At 36.0% G+C, this 21,255-nt stretch overlaps 2 protein-coding genes across 6 annotated transcripts; one reads left to right on the top strand and one right to left on the bottom strand.

The window, feature by feature from the left end:
- The first annotated feature begins 1,732 nt into the window (after positions 1–1,732).
- LOC111378465 (pentatricopeptide repeat-containing protein At1g11290, chloroplastic) lies at positions 1,733–4,983 on the top strand. The gene has a single exon (XM_023001665.1). It carries the CDS (start codon positions 1,766–1,768, stop codon positions 4,184–4,186), a length of 2,421 nt encoding a protein of 806 aa, XP_022857433.1. The 5' UTR covers positions 1,733–1,765; the 3' UTR covers positions 4,187–4,983.
- A 264-nt stretch (positions 4,984–5,247) lies between these two features.
- Positions 5,248–11,366, bottom strand: LOC111378463 (ELMO domain-containing protein C-like). 5 transcript variants are annotated; one of them, XM_023001663.1, is made up of 10 exons: positions 10,748–10,831; positions 10,507–10,574; positions 9,233–9,342; positions 8,736–8,804; positions 8,485–8,600; positions 8,319–8,373; positions 7,338–7,458; positions 6,497–6,544; positions 6,148–6,242; positions 5,248–5,572 (listed from the first exon to the last, which is right to left on the bottom strand). In XM_023001663.1, exons 2-10 carry the CDS (start codon positions 10,529–10,531, stop codon positions 5,471–5,473), a joined length of 741 nt encoding a protein of 246 aa, XP_022857431.1. In that variant the 5' UTR covers positions 10,532–10,574; positions 10,748–10,831; the 3' UTR covers positions 5,248–5,470. The 5 variants fall into 5 exon arrangements, with proteins under 5 accessions (XP_022857431.1, XP_022857432.1, XP_022857429.1 ...); XM_023001664.1 differs by having other exon boundaries at positions 9,233–9,327; XM_023001661.1 differs by lacking the exon at positions 10,507–10,574 and having other exon boundaries at positions 9,233–9,327; positions 10,748–11,366.
- Between the last annotated feature and the right edge of the window lie 9,889 nt (positions 11,367–21,255).

Genomic DNA, 21,255 nt, shown 5'->3' with positions numbered 1-21,255 from the left:
ATAGATGAAGATATGTAAGATGTTTCATTTACTATTAATAAGGTATCATGTGAGCCCTATATAGACCAATTAATATGCCATAAATAGAGTATGCAAATAATGTAAATATAAAATAAAATGATAACATACTAAACAACACGGTTTACATGGTCTCTAGGACAAATTGGTGGCGAAGCACACTGTTATGTGTGTGTGTGTGTATAAGTCAACCCTTCATGGTTCTTACTATGGGAATTTTATCAAGCAATCAAAAATTCGCTTCCAAGTTTCAGGTTGTTGAACTTCAAAATTGATTTATGAAGCTGTTAACAGATTTCTTTTCATCTTTCTGTCTATCTATCTACATATTATGTGCAAACTTATACAGCTTTAATGGTGGACAAAAATTAATCCACCCTAACGTAGCGAAAACATAAAACGAGCCAAAGAGAGAAAAACAATGATTAAATATGGTTTCAAAATCGTGGAAAACCTCTCATGGTAAATGTGATTTTACATTTATTCGAGCTACTAAATGTGGGTGTTGGGGAGTGTTTTTGTAGTTTAGATACTTAATTGATAGTGTGTTTATTGATTATTTTAAGAGAAAGTTCAATATTGACGAGAAAGGATTAGAAGTAACGAGAATTCATCAATTAGAATTGAAATTGGATGAGTTATAGTATTTGAAAACCAAAGTGTCAAGTTTGAAAGTATCGAGTACTTGGTGAAGTAGTAACAAACACAAAACAATTGTTTGAATAAGTAACAGATACATAGATTAACAATTTTTATATTATATAAGGTTATTATATTCACACTACAACTTTGTATAAATGCTTTATATTAAAGTTCCCTAAGTTTTATACATTGTCACACTTTTTATTCAACTTTTTCATTACATTATTATCTTCATGCTTCCATAAATTTTTATTTTGGCATGCATTAAAATGAGGAAAAAAATATCTAGTTGAACTTTTGTATTTGTTATTTTTTAGTTATATGAAAATACAAACGGCAAGTCTTTTTACACTTGCTAAGCATAATTTTCAAACAAAAACCATCGATATATACAAGTTCTACTAATTAGTGGAAGGTTAATGATAAGAACGTAATTAAAAAAAAAAATGATAGACATAAATATGATATAAGTAAATGTAGGAAACATTCGAAGTACTTGTAAGATAATGTGGTGTTAATATATCCACTCTTATATTCATTTTACATTTTGACATGAATTTCACATAACATAACATGAGAATCAAAATATTAAATAAATAAATTCAGTAAAACTTAAGGTTCAAATCTTTCTATGTCAACTTAAACAAAAGTATAAAACTATCATTCATATAATAAATAACTTGATTCCACTTACTTATTGTTCCAACATAACATGAGATTTTTCATACTCTTTATTAGGATTTTGCTAATAATACATAAAAATGGTACATAAACGATTATCGAAAATGACGTAAAGGGAAAAAAATGGATGAAAAGTTGACTGTATTTTAAACCGACAAATGGTAGAATGTCATGTGAACATTATGTAATTTTTTATGTAAATATTGAGGTACATATATTAATATCCTCTTTATTATCTTGGACATGTTCATATTAACAAAAAAATAAATGTCATCTGAAACCTTTGAAGTTGCCCAATTAAGTTGGGCCTTCACAATTTGCCATTTTGAGCCCATATACGAGACCACTTAAAAATTCTTATCTAAACTTTCACCCAGTGCCAATGGTGGCATTAGCACTTGAAAAAAAAAAATAAAAAAATCAAATGAGCTCACTGATACTACCTGCCACCGCACCTCCTCCACTCTCGGCGGCACCGCCGCCTTTTCTGACACCAAGAAACTACATTCCTCCCCATGTATACAAACATCCAGCGGCTATTCTTCTTGAGCTCTGCACTTCCGTGAAAGAACTACATCAATTCCTCCCTCTTGTCATAAAAAACGGCCTCTACGGTGAGCAACTTTTCCAAACCAAGATTGTAAGCTTGTTCTGCAAATTCGGTAGTCTAAACGATGCCCGCAAAGTATTCGAGCCCATTGAGTCCAAGACTGATCCCATGTATCACACTCTCCTTAAAGGGTATGTACAACAAGACACTATGATTAATGCTTACAAGTTCTTTTGTCGAATGAAGTGTGATAGTGTAGCTCCCGTGGTGTATAATTTCACGTATTTATTGAAAGGTTGTGCGGATAGTTTTGATGCTAAAAGGGGTAAGGAAATTCATGCTCAGTTGATATTAAATGGATTCTCTTCTAATTTGTTTGCCATGACTGGTGTGGTTAACTTGTATGCGAAATGTGGGTTGATTAATGAGGCCTGTAAAATGTTTGATAGAATGCCTGAGAGGGATTTAGTGTGCTGGAATACAGTGATTGCTGGTTTTGCTCAAAATGGGATGCCAAAGAAGGCGTTGGAGTTGATTGTGTTGATGCAAAAAGAAGGGCATATGCCTGATATGGTTACTGTGGTTTCGGTTTTGCCTGCCTCTACTGCAATTGGGAATTTAAGGGTTGGGAAATCAATTCATGGGTATATTCTGAGACGGGGTTTGGAGTCATATGTGAATGTTGCAACTGCTCTGATTGACATGTATTCAAAATGTGGGTTGGTTGGGACTGCACGGTTGATATTTGATATAATGGATATGAGAACGGTTGTGTCATGGAATACTATGATTGATGGTTATGCGCAAAGTGGCAATTCTGAAGAAGCATTGGAGCTCTTTGATAAGATGTTGGCTGAAAAATTAAAGCCAAGTAATGTTACAGTTATGGGAGCTCTACATGCCTGCGCTGATTTGGGTGATCTTAAACGTGGTCAATATATTCATGAGTTAGTCAATGAATTGGACCTTAATTCGGATGTTACTGTGACTAACTCTTTAATTTCAATGTATTGCAAGTGCAGAAGAGTTGATATAGGTGCTCAATTGTTTGATAAATTACAAAGAAAAACACTTGTATCGTGGAATGCCATGTTATTAGGATATGCACAAAATGGTCGTATAATTGAAGCACTTAATCTCTTTTGCAAAATGCAACAGCTGAATATGAAACCTGATTCATTCACACTGGTCAGTGTTATAACTGCTATAGCAGAGTTATCAGTGTTGCGCCAAGCAAAGTGGAGTCATGGACTGGCTATAAGGACGGGTTTGGACAAGAATGTTTATCTGAAGACTGCTCTTGTTGACATGTATGCAAAGTGCGGAGCAGTGCATACAGCAAGGAAGCTATTTGATATGATGGATGAGAGGCATGTTACGACTTGGAATGCTATGATAGATGGATATGGAACACATGGATTTGCAAAGGAAGCTGTGGAATTATTTGATAAAATGTGCATAGGCAGTATCAACCCAAACGATGTGACTTTTTTATGTATAATCTCAGCTTGCAGCCATTCAGGCCTTGTAGACAAAGGCCGCCGCTATTTTACCATCATGAAGGAAGAATATGGCTTAGAGCCTTCAATGGATCATTATGGAGCCATTGTTGACCTATTTGGTCGAGCTGGTCGACTTGAGGAAGCTTGGAACTTCATTCAGAACATGCCTGTTCAGCCAGGACTCAATGTGTTTGGTGCTATGTTGGGCGCTTGCAAGATTCACAAAAATATTGATTTGGGAGAGAAGGCAGCTGACAAGCTGTTTGAGTTGGAACCTGATGATGGTGGATATCACGTATTGCTTGCTAATATTTATGCCACGGCTTCAATGTGGGACAAAGTAGCTAAAGTAAGAACTATGATGGAGAAAACTGGGATCCAGAAAACCCCTGGCTGTAGTTTGGTGGATTTGAAAAATGAGGTGCACACGTTCTATTCTGGAAGCACAAATCATCCCCAATCCAAACATATCTACTCTTACCTTGAGAAATTGATTGATAGGATTAAAGCAGCTGGATATACCCCTGATGCCAATTCAATTCATGATGTAGAAGGTGATGTTCAGGAACGGTTGCTGAATACCCATAGTGAGAAGCTGGCTATTGTCTTTGGGCTCATAAATACCAGTCCTGGAACAACTATTCATATTAGGAAGAATCTTCGGGTCTGTGGAGATTGCCACGATGCAACCAAATACATTTCACTTGTGACTAAACGAGAAATAATTGTGCGTGATATGCACAGGTTCCACCATTTCAAGAATGGAGCATGCTCCTGTAGAGATTATTGGTGATCACCACTAGTCTCGACACTTCGAAGTTCTTACTTTGTGAAGTTTAACGTAACGTGAAATTAGCCAAGTTCGTTCTGTGACAAAGGATGTCGCTCTGCAGTTTATCATCCATTAAGTTGACAAAGAAATGAGTGTACCTTTTGAAACTTCTCCATGGCTGTTCTGCAGGCAAAATCAGGTTTTCTTTTCAACGAGTATCATCAATCAAACAAACCGAGGGACTTACCAAGAAACACTGGTTCATGAAAGCCTGCCATTAGAGTACTAGGCCAAGTTTTTGCAGTTTTTGCTAGGTGGAGTGAACGAGGGACTATCAGTAACCATTACCAATATGTGCAGCCCCTCTTAATGGGACACTTGTTATTGTAAGCAACAGATCATGGATGAATTCATGAAATTGCTCGTATCTATTTGACGTGCAATTAGAACCAATATTGGCACTATCAAAGTTCAGACGTGGTATTGACGTCCTTCAGTATTGCCTGTTATAGAAAGGTCCGAACATCCATAACCTTTTGCCAGAAAGTAATTCACGGTAGTGAGTAAGTTGTGGGAGTGCAAGGAAGGAGATTGCTCTTTGCTTGCTAGAAGGAATTGCCGAATGGAAGAGCAGCGTTCACTCTTGGATTGACAAATAAAATGCTTCATTATATTGAGATAGAATTACATTGATGGCTCATTTGCTATTGTTAGTTGTAGCTGCAAATTTCAAGTGTTGATGTCAAATTTAAATTTTGTAAACCTTCTTGTTCCGGATCCTCTTGAAACAATTTCATAATCACTATCCATAATTGCAATATTCATCGCATAGTCAACTGGGGGTTGTCTTTGCAGATACCCAATGACTACGTCTGCAATTTCTGGCTGCAATCACTTGGCATATGAACTTTTACCCCTTTACTCCTTTTAAAAGTGAACAAAAAGATGAAGTCCGTAAGACCTCAACCTGTTGTCTGTTGATATATTAATTGATCAAGCAGGTCACTGAAAATTATTTTGCTCCTTGAAGCTTTGCAGCAAGAACAAATTCAAATCACTTCGTATTTGGATAAATTCTGTCGTTAAAGCATGGCAATAAAGTCATTCAAATACTCTTTCATTTTCATCCAGACTTGCAACAAAGCACAATGGCCTACAACTCTATAACATCGCCTCAGCAACAATCTAGTTAAAGCACTAAAAACGAGCAATACCCACGACAGAACTTAAGTAGAAGCAATCCATTAGATGGCAAATCTATCGTAAAAAGGCCATTGGTCTTTCAAAAATGTTACAATTATTGTACTATCGACTAAGAAGGCTGTATGAGGGCAAGTCTTCAAGGCGTGTAATGTTTTCTTGCAGAAGCTCTGTTTCCAGGTGACGACGAGTAGCTTTCATCACAGTCTTGAGTGAACAACCGGACAAAAAAACAACGGTATAATGGAATCATTCGCAATAAAATGTAAGCAGAAGAAAATGTAAAGGACAATCATAAACATGCCACTGTTTAAAAGTTACAAAAGTTTGATGAGAAGACGGTAAACTGTAGAGATAAATTTAATACAAGGACATTACAAGAAATTTACATATTTTTTCAATTTTGTTCTAATCACTCAAATGATATGGTAATAGCCATATCGTTTCGCGAAAAATAACAAACGAGTGCATAGGGTCTAAATACAATAAGATCATTATCTGTGGGTATCTCAAGTAGAAACGGCTGACCTAACCTCAGCAAATGAGATCAGTAAAGCAGTTGTAGCTTATTGCCATTTTCGTACATTAACCCATTTAAGCATTAACACCACCATATGTATCATTTCCCGTCCCAATGCACTTTCTAAAGTCCTATTTTGAGTGATCAAAACCTAAACATCAGAAATTTCTACAGCACCGCAGAAGATGGATGGGATGCAAGCAGAAGAAAATGTGCCCTTTCACACTATTTTTAATCGCATAAACAAAAAGGAGAAACGTACATTGAAGTCCATGTAGGAAGCATGCATGGCTAACCACTGATGATCCATTAGCTTGAATGCGATACAATATAGAAGGTCAAATGCTGATTCATTCTCTGTCAGGTACAAAAGCAGGAAGAATTTACTAGTAAGCACCATCAAGCAAAAAACAAATTCCCTTTACGAAACAAAGTAATGTTTGTTAAATTTGTGAGTTATCCATATGAAAAAATAATCAAATGGGCACCTAGAATATCTGCTCACTTAATCTGATGAGCAGAAGAACATAAAAAACATTCAGACTTCTTTTCAATATCAAACATTAACATTTAGAGCTTTTATATGGTAAGGTGAGAGTGGAGCTTAGTACCTGCAAGAAATTTCAAGAAGGTTGCTCCTACCAACGTTCTAGGCTTCACTGCAATGGTAAGACAAGATGTCCTCTTATAGACAAATATCATGATTAAAAATTTCATGTATGTAGTGGGATTATTTTCTGAGTCGTCATTCAGGATTTTGCTAATATGTTTGTGTTCACGTGTAAGTGAAATCTGGAAAGCTATTGCCTGCGTTCTTGCAATTTATTCATATCTCCGAAAAGCATTTGCCAAGAGCTAAGGAGAAGAAATTTAGAGCGTGTTTGATTGGCATGGAAAATATCACCTAGAAAACAAAATATTTTCCTTATTTTGAGAAAAACAAAACCTACTCCCAAAGAAATTAATTTCTTTAAAAACAAGGAATATTAAGCATATTTTCAAAAGTTGAAAAATATTATCAATGAAAGAAAATAGTAATCAAACACTTCAAAGTAAGAATTTGGATGGAAAACTGAAATTTTCCACAAAAAATAAATGCAATCAAACACATCCTCAGATCCATACTTGAGCCACTGTTTACAAACAAGTGTGGCAACGCAAAAAAATAAAACCAAAACATCAGCATTTGATCCAAACTCGTCAATTATAATAAATCTAGATGAAAGATTATTTCCATTACCACAAAGGTCAATCTTGGATCTGATGATTATTTTTATTTATCTTTTCTTTCTTTGGGGGGTCGAGAAGATGTTAAAGGAGCTGAGTCCATTTGACAGTAACCACAATAAAGATAAAACGATCACAAAACTTGTTATTTGGTCACATAGTAGTCCTTTCCTGCCAAAACATCCAACAAGATTCAAAAAATAAAAAAATAAAATAATAATTCACCTGCTTCAAGATCAAGAATCTGAATTAGCATAAATGTGATGTTGACACCAGCCACGGCAAAAGGGTATTCCCACAAGGCCCGATCACCTTCCTGCTTTCGAAGAAGATCCTGAAAAGATTTCTGTGGAAAAAAGATTAAAAAGATAGAGAGCAAACAACGACGTGCATATCCATCCCACAAAAAGGAAAGCGAAAATAAGTCTCTGGTGAGCAAAAAATTATGGTACAACTGTGGACAGAATTTTGGACTCATAAACCCACATATAAATGTGAAATGAATCCAATGCCAAGGAGGAAGGTTGTATGAATGTACACACAAATGTTCCTTAACCTCTATAAAAGCAACCTGCATATCATGTGACATAAAGCCACCTCTTATTTTAATATGTTTCTGCTCCTGAAGAACTTTCCTCACAAAAGCCAACAGGAACCAATATGCAGGCTTTCTACCCCAATATTCCAAAATCAAAGCAAAAGAAAGTTTTTTATGTTTGAACTAACAGTTAAACCAATTCAAAGATCTAAATTGAATTTACTTCAGCCCAGCAAGTAACCTTAATATTAGTTAGAAGAAACAAGACCATGAGAGAGAGAGGAAAATCCAGAGCAAGAAGTTATGAAAATGAAGCCTAGGATCCAATTTCCAAGTAAAGAACAAATTATATTCAAACCAGTTCAGGTGAGCAGTGGATAATAATACCATGAATTTTGTGGCAGCTATTGAATCATACAGAAGCAACAATTTTGCTTACATTTACTGTAAAAGAGAGTAATCGTGATTACTACCACAGTTATTCTTCTCGACATGCAGAATCATATGATACAGAGAAAAAAAGACCAGTCAAGGGTTCATAATCAGTGAGTTGCCATTCTCAGGTAATTGGCACACCAAAGTTCATAATAAGTAAGCATCAAACAAATTAGACAGAAAAGCAAACATTATCAAGATCACACACATACAGAGAGATAGGATGGACATACTGGGAAATGTCTGGCGAAGTATAACAAATTTTCTAGAGATATGAAACCACCGCCCCTGATAGAGCACATCATATTTGAAGGTTACAAACCCATGGCATAACAACCATGACAGTTATAGTTAAAACTGCATCAGATATGAAGAAAGTTGAAGAAAAAAATGGTGTACCGGAAGTCTGTAGATGGATCTTTTCCCTGCCAACCCATTTCTTTCCACTGCTCAGATATCAAACCTTGGAGTTCTTCCTCGGGAAAGGCTGCATTCCACAGTGTCCTAAGAGCTTCCTATAGACAAAGGCTTACTTATTGAGAAAGAGAAGCATTACTCTAAGTTCAAATTTAATCTAAAGTATAAGAGAGGCTTCTCTGACTGTCCAGAATGATTATCAAAAACATGCATTACATATCCCTACACCGTACCTGATGTTCAGGAAGAGAACTGTCATAGGTAACATCCATTCGACTCTGTAGCCTCTGTAGGCATTCCTCCTGACACACAAATTGAAATGAAACATCAAGAGCTAATGGCTTAAGTTATATAATCATGGACAAAAGATGATTAATCAAACAGGGGGCAAAAAAACCCAAAATGGGAAGGAAAAGGAAAGAAGAAATGTTCTCATTCACTGCATTAAATCAATCTTCATAGACCACACTTTAGTTGTTTCATTTGTTCAGATACAAACTTAAGCAGGAATGAGGACTTGATGCATGCATGCATACATAGATACACACATAAAGGCAACTCATCAATTTGGTTTGGAGAGTAAAAGCCAAATAGATCAAATGTCTAGTCAATAATATCATACATTGATGTCCAAATGAGACTTGCTTTAGACCACGTGCTATCCCACAAATTGACCTCGACAAGTATCATAAAACAATTTTCAAAGAACTCAAACCAACCAGAAAATTACCTGCGAAATGGTCAAATCAAATGATGGGCGAGCATCACTCTCTCTTCTCTGAGCGCAAACACAAGAAAGGCCTCTACCTAGCCATGCCGCCGATCCTGCCACAACCTCCACTATAACAAAAATCGGCAAAAGAAAATTATTGGCAAAAGAAATGGGCATATCAAGAATTCTCTCTAGAAAGAATACGATTAAATAAGCTATGCTAAGAACTAAAGACCTATAAAAAAAATAAATTAACAGTCAACTCCCTCCAAAAAGTACATACCGCAGTTATATCTTAAAACCATTTTAACTCAAAATCTAAAATCTCAACGATGGGGAGCTTTCAAAGAGAATTCATATCATTTAGGTCTGAATCATAACATACAATAGCAAAAAGTAAAAATAATCGGCTTGGCTAGATATACAGGGTACTATGACATAATTATGCTTTAACCTCCAACAAATGTCCTGCAATCATATTTTTAGAGGAATCACATATTATATGGAAAATAAACTGCATACGGAAATGACTCTGTAAACATCAATCTTGCAAAAAACAAATAAGACATTAAGATATTTTAACATTTTATGCGAGAGAAGTAACGTACTGTAGATCCAAAACCCAAATCATATAGTGTTCAAATGCTCTCTTCTCTTACTGCAGATGAATACAAAATGGTAATGTGCAGCTTAATGGCAAATGCTCCACCCATTCATCAGTGCAAACATAGCTAAAAAAACATTGTATTACAGCTACAGAATAAGAAGGAAAAAGTGGTTCTGTCACATACTACTACATTTCAAGCTTATGCAGTAATACTACAATTATTTTGTCCTCTCAACGTGTAAAAAAAATGTTAAGTAAATCGTGTATGACAAAGTGTAGTTAACTATCATAATTGAAATAAGGCAACATTAGCTCTATCAACAACTAAAGTCTCGCAAACAAAATATTTAGAGGAAAATTATAGTTTGTGTTTTTATGCATCAGTCCAATACATGAGGCAAGAACTATTTCATAGACAATATGCACAATTTATGATCTATCAAATTAAAAACGGAAGTGCACGCGTATACGATTTTATGCACCTGAAGCATATAATAAGTGTGTATTATCACCTCGACGCACAGTTATTCAGTGACAGAAAAGACCTTGAGCAACAAAAATACATTTACTAAATACAAAAAATTAAAAATTAAAATTGAAATTAAAGAATTAAAAAAAATATATACAAACAGAAAGAGACCAAAAAAATTCCTAACAAAAGTCAGAATAATTTATAGAAACTTACCAAGAATCTCGAAGCAAGTAAGCATGAATTAGCCTAATTTCAAATTCACAGATCCAGAACTCCAGAATCTTCAGTATGCACACATACAGTTATACATACATATATGTGTATAGAGACACTCCCACGCGTGCAATACACAGACGTGGATATGAAGTTTGACGAAAAGTGAAGAGAGAGAGAGAGAGAGAGAGAAACAAAAAAATATATGGAAAGATGGAAAGTTCAAGAAAATGGAATATACCAGAGGTAGAATGGCAAGTGTTCCCTCGATCAAGACCTTGCGAAATTCTCCTCACGGCCACAAACGATCCACCACCATCTCCTCCTCTATCATCCATTCCTCTATTATTACTCTGTTCTCAATCAATAAATTTCCCGAAATTTCCAATCCGAACCAGAAAAAAATTCTCAATACGTTCAAATAACTAATTTCACCAACTCCTACGAATGCACCAAACCAAAATTTAAATGCGAAGTGAAATCGCGATCATTTCCCCGAAATATGAAAAGTGGACCAATGAGCGCTTTCTTGAACAGTTTATTGAAGATTTCTCCGTTTTAGGGTTTCAAGATCCGTTGTACATTAACAAAAAACTCGAAAATTTCTCTCTATATCAATGTATAGCTATGTGCATATATATATATATATATAATGAATATAGTATTTGTATTCGTATACGTATACGTATGTATGTATATGCGGTTCACATAGATTGACAGAGAGCGATCAGAGGTTTCTCTTTCCACATATTTTTGGATTTACTTTCTCCCTCTATAGGATGGTGAATCTCTGTTTGTATTGTTGCCGTTTCATTCGAGTTGGGTAACCTGCGCAGCGCTGCTTATTTATGAGTGAGAGAGAGAGAGTGAGAGGTCGAAATTTTTGAGTAAGATGATCTGGATTTTTTCTAACGGATTTTTCTTTTATAAAATTGCATTTAATTGATGGATGGAATATCTAGGATAAAAATAATATAATTTTTACTTTTCATCCACAATTTTTACGAACGAACATGTTACTTATAAAGCTAAGTTAAAAGAGAGTACGAGACCTAGCTTATCCACAAACTATACGAAGTTTTGCTTGTTCAAAGAAGACTAAACGTCAAACTCAATGTTCACATTAAAGGTCTGTTCGATAATGATTATGAGAATTGATTTTTTGATGGTTAGAGAGAAAAGTAAATTTTATTTGTGAGTGAAAAAGCTAAAATGACGGCTAAAATAATGAAATAACGTTCAAAAAATTGATTTTAGAAATGAAAAATTGTTAACAAACGGGGGCTAAAGCAAAAATTGGTTCAACACTTAACATGATACAAATTCATAAAGACTTGGAGCGTGTTTAGTTGAAGTTATAAGCTTGTATAAAAGAATTTTGTAGGGTAATAAAACTACATATTGCATTAAAGAAAATATCATAGTGGCATTCATGTCAAATTAGAGTAGACCGTGTGTTGACTCATGCAACTCTTCGAGCAAAAAGTGCTTAGCTTCCTCGAGAACGACATTAGGGGCTTAATAAATGTGCTTAACTTTAAGTAATCACTTGGATTTTTGTATCTCTTTAAAAGAAAGCTCAAATTCTCACATGGGATGTTGGCTAACGTGGACCTAACATCATCTTTAGAAAACCATTGAAGCTTCCACCCCTAACAATGGTCCACAAGCATTGGCTTCCAAATGCCGGATCAAAGTTAAGTTGTACCAAAATTTTATTTTGCAGACGTACTAGAAAAGAGTCTAGTCGATCATATTTGAAAAGATACATTTATATATCTTAAAGATTGGTTAGACAATTCAATCCGCATGACAATGTCTAAGACTTTATCAAATCTAGTCTATTTAAAAGTTGGTACTAGACATATATAAATTTAATGCGAAAGAAAAGTCGAAATAATATAATAAACAAAGAGGAATTTTATAAGCTAAAAGTATAAGAGAGGACGAGGTAGCTAAAAAGTAAGCAAGTCCCGTTTGGAATGTCTCATTACTTTAATTATTTCATGTGCTAACCATGTTATGTTGTGGTCCAATATTTGCTTTTTCTTTAGAAAAAGCTGTGAAAATGTCAAAGAACATTGTACCCTTGACTTTTCTTCTCTTTGGGACATTACCTTTCCAATCTCTCTTGCCTAATGCACACGGAAGGAAATGGCTAATTTGCCTGATATCATGTATCTTGATCAACTAACGTGACTAACTGCAAGATAACAACTCATCTAAGAAGACCCCTTCTTGAAATCTAACTATGCATTTGAGCTTCAATCGAATTTCTCATTATCGCTTTTTGAGTTGTAATATCATGTTGAGTTTTTAAATTTTCATCTAAAAAGTGATGTCCAAATTCTTACATGATAATTATAACTAGGGGTGGGCAAAAAAATTGAAACCCTGAAAACTCGACCTGACCCGACCTGGTTCATGTTGAGTTGGGTCGGGTCTAGTGATTATGTCTTTTAGAGTAATTTGATTCAGATCAATTCACGATCCAAGTTGTGGTTTTACCCAAATCGACCTGATCCACGAACAAACCTAAAATTGGAAATCTCCCATACCAAATTTGAAGCCCAAAGTCGTCTCCTCCTTTCACTTGCTAAACCTGGATTGTCCGCCTCCGCCTCAACCTCAGCCTCCATTATTGTCTCGTGCTTTTTTTTGTGTTCATTTCAAACTTCATCTGCTCGCAAAGATGCAACTGTAATCGCAGGTATGTGCGTCATCATAATATTTATGGGTTAACAAAGATTATACGGGGAATAATAATTATTGTTTATAAATTGTGTTTTTGTAGTGTTCTCTAGTATGAGATTATTCCAAATTATTCGGAACTAGGGGTGGGTACAAAAATTGAAACCCAAAAACCTGACCTAGTTCGTGTCGGGTTGGGTCGGTTTGAAGATGAATTCGGGTGATTATGAAAAGTAATTTTATAACTTTTCATATCTAAATAGTGTAAGATTTTATTGGTTCATTCTTTTACCTATCCCATTTTACTCGTATCCCAATCCTGAAAAGCTGTGAGACGGGGGCGAGTGGGGGAGTTATTGTGCTTGGAAAGGTGACAGGGATATATAATGGGGGATATGGTGAAAGCTACAAAGCTATGAAGAGTGTCTCAAGTCTCAAAATCATTGTGTTGAAAGCAAGGATGGGTGCGACTAACTTTAGGGCCCTCGTTTTTGTGTATTAATAATTAATGTGACAGCACTTTTCAATCAAAAGAAATAAATGAGAGCTTCTGGTTTGTAGTATGTCTAGGCACACTATAGGATATTAATTTTATGTCCTACGACGATGTCGAAAGCTTTTCAAGTTGGTAATTATCCAATGTATCATATAATTTATAATTTTTTTCTTTAATATATTGAATTTTTAAATAAATTGATTTAGCTCTTGTTTGGTCTCCATTATTTACAAAATACACTTTTCTTTATCTTATTTTCAATTACACATTCTTCATAAATAAAATAATGGAAAAATTTCATAAATAAGATACTAATTATGATACATTTCAAAAACAATAAAACAAGTTTCAAATTTCAAAAATCAGATTTTTATTAAAAACTATTTATAATTAAATAATTAATTAATTAATTAATTTAGAAATTAAATATATTTAAGTTACAAATTTATATAATTTGTTCACAAATTAGCAATTTAATTCGTCACTTATTATTTTTTGGTCACAAATTAGAAATTTTATGTTATAAATTATTTTACGATCACAATTCAAAAAATTTATAGGTCATGGTTTGTTCATCGATCACAAATCGAAAAATCTAAGTCACGATTTCTTTATTGGTCACAAATCACAAATATTACCAGTCACAACTTATTATACAGTTACAAATTATCAAATTATCAGTCACAGATTAACAATTTATTAGGTCATACCTTACTTTTCGGTCACAATTTATCTTTTTCATTGGTCACAGATTAATCAATTTAATGATCACAATCAACCAAATAATTTGTGACTGCCACCAATACTTACGATTCACAATCACAATTTTCAGGTTTCGTATGCAATTGTGAGTCACAGTCACAATTATCAGATCACGTATTTAATTGTGAATCACAAATCAACCAAACCGCCACGAACACTGTCATGACCACCACAACCACCGTCACGACCAACTATGACTCTCAAAGTGTGAGTTACAATTGGGAGTTACAATAAGAAGTCACAAATCCAATTTCGAGTCACAATTGGGAATCACGGTCACAATTTTCAGCACAGCTAGCACTGTTGCCAACGCGGCCAACACCACCTCCTCTACTGCCACCGAAACCCACTACGCCGCCAGATTTAACTAAAACGAACAAATCACAACCGCCCAAAAATCATCGCCCTACCACCACGACCACGACCAACATCATCATCAATTCTCTAAATACCAACAGCACCACCACCTTGCTGCCGTCACCACCACGACCTGCAACCACCAATATCTCACCATTACCATCGCCACGACCCCTGCTATCGGCCACCACTCCAAACCCCACTGCCCTGCACACCCACCAGATCTACCATCACGCCACTACACACCTTTACAGTCGTCTCACACAAAACCACCGCAGCCTCACACCACCCTCGCTGCACACACCACCACAGCCACGCACATACACCGCCGCTGCACACACACCATCCCAACCACCATAGATCCACGACAGATCGCGATGGGCAGTTCTTCCGATTGTGAGATCTCCTCAGATCGCCACCAGTTCGTCGACGCTGCAACGGAACAGCTCCTCCATTGGTTGGCAACGCTACAGTGAAGCAGCTTTCTATCGTCGGTTCTCCAATCGTCGGGCAGTTGAGAGAGAGAGATGTGATAGAGAGAGAATCGGGAGTAGGGGGAAATGAAAGTGGAGAATAATTAATTAGGGTTTGAAATTATTATTTATTAGATTAATTTTTAAATATATTAATTAATTAAAAAAATTTCTGATTTGTGAAATATTAAACATGACATCTTATTTATAAAATGAGGATTTTTAATCAATTAGAATCTTTAATTTCCACTAAAATAATATTACATGCAAACCAAAAATTTTTTCTTATTTTTTAATCACACATTTTTCATCAAAATACTGTTCTAAAATGCATTTTGGGCGAACAAATAGGGCTCCAACATGGTCTTAATATGGTCAATATTTTAAAAATCGGATAGGATATCAATCTAGAAAGAAGAATGAGTCAAGAATTAGAGTGTCAAATTGGAGACAAAAATGAAAAAAATAAATTTATTGATAATAAACACTTTTTAGATAACACTACAAACAAAAATGGCCCTTAATTAGATAAATATAGAAATAAAAACAATCTACTTGTTTGAGAAAAAATAATAATAATAATTCATTAGTATGAAGAGAAAGTCAACTAGTAAAAATGAAAATGGTGAAATGGTATCCAATGCATGATAGACAAAAATATGTTCGATCCATCGGTTGTCAGTTGAATTGGCTATCGGATGATTTTTATCAATTGAGTCGGACTGGCTTTCATAATATTAAATATGGAATTAAAATAAACAAAGATTGTGAATTGAAATCTTATAGTTGACAGATTATGCAAATCCTAATTCAACATCGACTATTTAATTACTAGATATTATTATAAAGAAAAATGCATTTGAATCCAATTAATTACCCTAAAATAAAGAAAAGAAAAGAAAAATGCAGCTCCAACAATTTTATACCCTTTGACAATAATACAAGTATTCACGTTTTGCTTTGTTTATCAGATTAATAATCTAACATTTCAGAACAAAAACTGAACACAGTTTATTTAGTAAAACTGAATCTTCTGAGTACAAAGAGGAATATATTCTTAAATTAAATAAAGTAAAGTAGTTATATTTATTTTATTAATTAAAAGATAAATTTCTATTTAGAGTTTAATAGTTAGAACGATATAATAAAGAGGAAGTGGTTGTTGGAATTGATTAAATAAATACCTAAGTAGATATCCTTGAAAATTTTGATTAGTCCTTGGTACTTGGACATATTTTGCCCAAATGACACGTTAGGTACAACTATATCCAACCAAGATAAATATAGTTCAACTGTAGTTCTTTAAAATTGGACTCACTCAAATTTAGATGTGCTCCTCATGTTGTACATATTATTTTACATATTCTAAGAACTAAGGAAATTGGATTTGTAAGACGTGTTAGCTAAGTTTAATGGGGGTTTGGTAGTGATTTCTAACTAAAAATAGGTGCTAATATATAAATGGATCTTTTTCTGGTCGAAACGATTGTATTTTTAGTCAAATAAACTTGTTCGTTTTAACGTAAGTTAATTATGTCTTTGTTTGGTTTTGTTAAAAATCAGATGTCAATAAATTTTGATAAAATTAATGAAATACGTGATTGAAAAATTAATTTAAATTGTGAATTCCATTAAATATATTGTTTGAGAAAATAAATTTTAAAAAATGAGATCCAACAGACTTCTTTTATGATGAAATGTTGGTAAAAGTGAAAAATGAAGTGATGAGCACGAAGCATATAGTGTGTAGCTGCTAGATTCAATGACGGAGAGATGTGAAAATTTGTGAAAATTTGGGATCTGCCTTGAAAATAATTTCATGGATCAAGCTTTTTCTTTTTGCACTTATTGAAGTGTACGATAAGATGCATATTTTTTTTGGGTTTGGGTTGGGGTTTGTTGGGGGGGGGGGGCGGATTTGCTCGGTGTGCATGCCCATCATAATAGTGGGTTCGTGTACAATAAGAAATTGCGAGCTCCCTATTGTAAGGAGGCCTAGGCCTATACACCGGGTTACATATAGCAAAATCTTTTTTTTTTATTTAATGGTTGAAGCATTTTAGTGTCTCGAACTTGGAACTCAGCCCTTGTGAAAGATGAGGATTAAATATCTACAGCTCATGACTTTGACATGCCATCAGCCAAGAACATGAAGAGGAATTTGCAGTGAAGTTGTAACGAGGTAGAATCAAAGATCAGCCCCCTTGGCTCTGTGTTTTCACATGGAGAATTATTTGTTGATGAAGAGATGTCAAATTGGCTTCTTACTTCCTGTTGACACATAAAAATTCAGCCCAAATCGAACGGCCGAAGGAATAAAGCCCAATTGGAGGATCCTCAAATCAGATAGCCCAAAGAACGAAGCCCAATCAAACAATTCAAGATGAAGGCCCAAATAAGGAGACCCAAGAACGCGGTAACGTCATCGCCCAAGTTTGCAAGTCGCCCAGAGTCTGAGCGAATGGAGTGCCATGCAGTCGCCCAGAGATGTTACTCGATTTTCGCCCAAACCTCCAAGTCGCCCAAGGTCTTAACAAACATAAAACGTGGTGGTTATCAAGAAGTGCAGTTATTAAAGCAGTTATTAAAGTAGCCCTATCACGTTTCACGATTCAAAGAATTCAATCGAAAACGGTTGAACGACGAAAAGTAATGGCAGCAGTTAAAAAAGGCAGTTTCATGACAAGTTGGCCTTACGAGGAAAATGGGCAGTTGTAAAACGATCAAGCGGTTTCTAGGCGGTTGATCACAAAGAGATTATCCATGAAGTATAAAAAGGGAGAAAAGACATAGAGCAAAGGACCGAATCAAAAACTCTCGAACAGAGAACATGTAATTTTAATTTCCTTAGTTTAGATTTAAACACTTTTTTCAGTAACTCGTGTGCTTGCGCCCCTTAGAGGTATTTTGTTTTTGATTTCCAATTGTAAGGTCATCGCTAATAAAAGAACACCCCTTTTTGGGACTTTGTCTCAAGAGGTTTATCCATTACACAATCGTCTGATCCCTTTTAATTGTTAGCGACTAACCCGCGCGAAAACAATTTGGCACGCCCAGTGGGACAGTGATGTTTGATGTTGAAAGTACAAAAGGTGAAACAATATGCCTCAGAGATCCGATAAGGAAGCAGCAAGTCAGGGAGGAGTCCAGTCTGTGATCGAGCGATATGAGGAGCAGCATGCCTCTCCACGAACAGATGGACAGAATCAGAGCAGTAACAGTCGTTACGAACCAATGACGAAGTTGAGTCCTCGAACCATGCGTGCATTACTTGGAGAACTCACACAGGACGTCGTTGAACAGGTAAATCTTCGAAGTATTCATAATATGGAAAGTTTTACCCAAAATGGGAATGCACATTATGACAACATGGCCAAACAACTAAACATTTTGAACGAAACAATGAATAAGTTAGTAGGCCAAATATGTCAACCGGTTATACCTCTTGCAAATTACTTTCAAACTAGGACAATTGTGGGACATAATCCCTCAGTCCTAAATTCGAATCAAGGGGTAGAACCACTTTCTGGTCCCTCTACTTCAAACCAAGGGGATACTGCGGTGCCAAATCAGAACAATGGTAGTAGTACGCCTAACTTGGGGGATAATTCAAACATAAGAGATAATGTCCTAAACAATGGACAGAATGCCCCACGTGCTAATGAGGGAATAGATGTTCAGGCTAATGGTAATAGCCCTAATTATGGTAATTTTGTTGTCAATCAAGGACCAAACATCATGCCTCATGCAAATCAACCGGTTAACCAGCCTGTAGGAATTTCATATGACCCCAACATCATGTTGAGAAATCAGATTATGGAAATCGTACAGGATCAGATGGCTTTTAGGGTGTGGCCCGTCGTTAGACCAATCATATCCATGGCCTAGAGGGTACAAAGTGCCAGAATTCTCACTATTTACTGGTTTAAGAGAGGTGTCTACTCTAGAACACATAGGGCGATTCACATTGCAAAGTGGTGATGTAACCGATTACCATAAATGAGGCTTTTCCCTAATTCATTAACAGGAGTAGCTTTCTCCTGGTTCATCAACTTGCCAGCGAACTCTGTTCAAATATGGCAACAATTGGAACAGCTATTTCACGCTCAGTTTTATAAAACTGAGTCTGAAGTCACTTTGGCTGATTTGGCGAATCTACGTCAAATGCCAAACGAATGGGCAGAAAGTTTTCTACAAAGGTTCAAGACAGCAAGAAGCAAGTGTTTTGTACCTCTGCCTGAAAAAGAATTTGTCAAAATCGCTCAGGGCTGCTTAAGCTTTGATTTAAAAAAGAAATTCCAGGACAAGGAATTTCCTGACCTTTTCCAGTTGAGTGTGAATGTGATTAGGTATGAACGACTGATAAGAGAGGAAGAACAGATGAAAAATTCTAGTAAAGGGACTTATTACAAAGACCCAAATTTTGACGTCCATACCATCAGCGACGAGTCATACGATCAGGCCGAAATGTGTTTGGTCGAATTGGTCAAAGGAGATACGTATACTTGTCCCATAATAGCCAAGCCTAAACCATTGGGTAAAGATGAACCCATAAAAGATGGAAATATAAAGGCTAGAACATTCTCGTTCGATGTAACCAAAGTTGACCTTATATTTGATAAATTATATAGGGATAATCAGATAAAGTTGAGCGATAAGTACAAATTGCCAAACCCTGAACAAATTAAGGGTAAAAAATATTGTAAGTGACATAATGCATGGTCACATTTGACTAACAATTGCTTGATTTTTCGCCATATATTGCAGGATGCCATTTAATCATGACGAATTACGTTCGATAATAAGAAGAAGATGGCAGTGGATGAAAATTCTTTTCCACAGCCACTTGGAGTGAACATGGTGACATCTGGATTTAAAAACAAGTTGCCAAAATTCAAGTTGGTCGTAGATGATGGAGAAGAGGATCTTAGACCACATCCCAGTATCTTTGAACGGATCAAAGGGAAAGAACCAAAAAAGGACGAAGACATTCTGTGTGCAAGATGTAAAAGAGAAATGAGTGGCAATACAGAGAAACTAGGGATATGGCAGCATCCCCATCGCCCTACCTTCTTCCCAAACACTCAGCCTGGTAGAGGGCGAGGTACATCATTCTATAGAGGACCGCCTTTTAAGAGGCAGTTCAGGCCGGCAGATAATGGAAGAACATTCAGGCCGCAACCTCGCCGGCCAAATGTATGGCATTCATTCCAGTATTGTGCAGGAAGGGCAATACCCTTCGATGAGATGACTATAACCCAATAAAGGCGTTTCCAACGAAACTATGGACGGATGATGAGGCAGCAACAGGGAGTGCCACATCCTAAAGCGCCTAAACTACTCAAGGTAGCCAATCAAAATGTCCTTAAAGATAGTGAAGAGACCGATGCAGATGAATCAATGAAGGAACTGGCAGAAACTTCTTCTGGGAGATCAAAGTTTGAGCGAGACAGAAGGGATGGAGAAGATCCAGATCAGCCCCTTACTATCCAATTCGGTACGTTGCCTCCTGTCGTGGCCAATAATTACTTACTGGCCAATGAATTCAAGAATAAAGAAAAAGAAGAAGAGAGGGAAGACAACGAAGGAGAAGCTTGCGTGCTGGAATGTGGAGAAGGCCAGACTTCTAGAGAGACCTACAATGATGAAGAGGACGACGGGATGACAGATATTGAAGAAGAAATCGACCTAGAAGCAGAAGGAAGAAAGAGAGGAGTATCGCTCAATACTCTGCTGAAGCAACTAAATCGAGAGGGAGTTCGCGAAGTAGACTTGTTGGGAGAACCATCTGGGCGTCCTTTTGATTTCTACGTACTGTACGGGACAACCAAAAGGAAGAAGAGAGTGCCTCGCTCTGAAAAGTATGGGTCACTTCCAAGAATAATGTCCCCTCCCACAGGTTGGGTAACTGATGAGGAAGCATTAGAAAAAAGTAAGAAGGAAGTTCAGGAGACAGAGGATCAGCGCGAT

Source organism: Olea europaea, unplaced genomic scaffold, assembly GCF_002742605.1.
Source record: "Olea europaea var. sylvestris unplaced genomic scaffold, O_europaea_v1 scaffold1817, whole genome shotgun sequence".
In the NCBI taxonomy this organism is placed as follows: Eukaryota; Viridiplantae; Streptophyta; class Magnoliopsida; order Lamiales; family Oleaceae; genus Olea; species Olea europaea.
Note: the sequence above shows the minus strand (reverse complement) of the source record. Positions and strands in the feature narration are given on the sequence as shown.

What these genes read in the sequence shown, in the direction of transcription:
- LOC111378463 (XM_023001660.1), bottom strand. Translation starts at nt 10,844, where the DNA reads ATGGATGATAGAGGAGGAGATGGTGGTGGATCGTTTGTGGCCGTGAGG. An exon ending in TTGATTTGACCATTTCGCAG is followed by an intron (nt 8,805 to 9,232) that starts GTAATTTTCTGG and finishes TTTGTGTGTCAG; the next exon opens with GAGGAATGCCTACAGAGGCT. An exon ending in GATTCTTGATCTTGAAGCAG is followed by an intron (nt 6,545 to 7,337) that starts GTGAATTATTAT and finishes TTACCATTGCAG; the next exon opens with TGAAGCCTAGAACGTTGGTA.
- LOC111378465 (XM_023001665.1), top strand. Translation starts at nt 1,766, where the DNA reads ATGAGCTCACTGATACTACCTGCCACCGCACCTCCTCCACTCTCGGCG.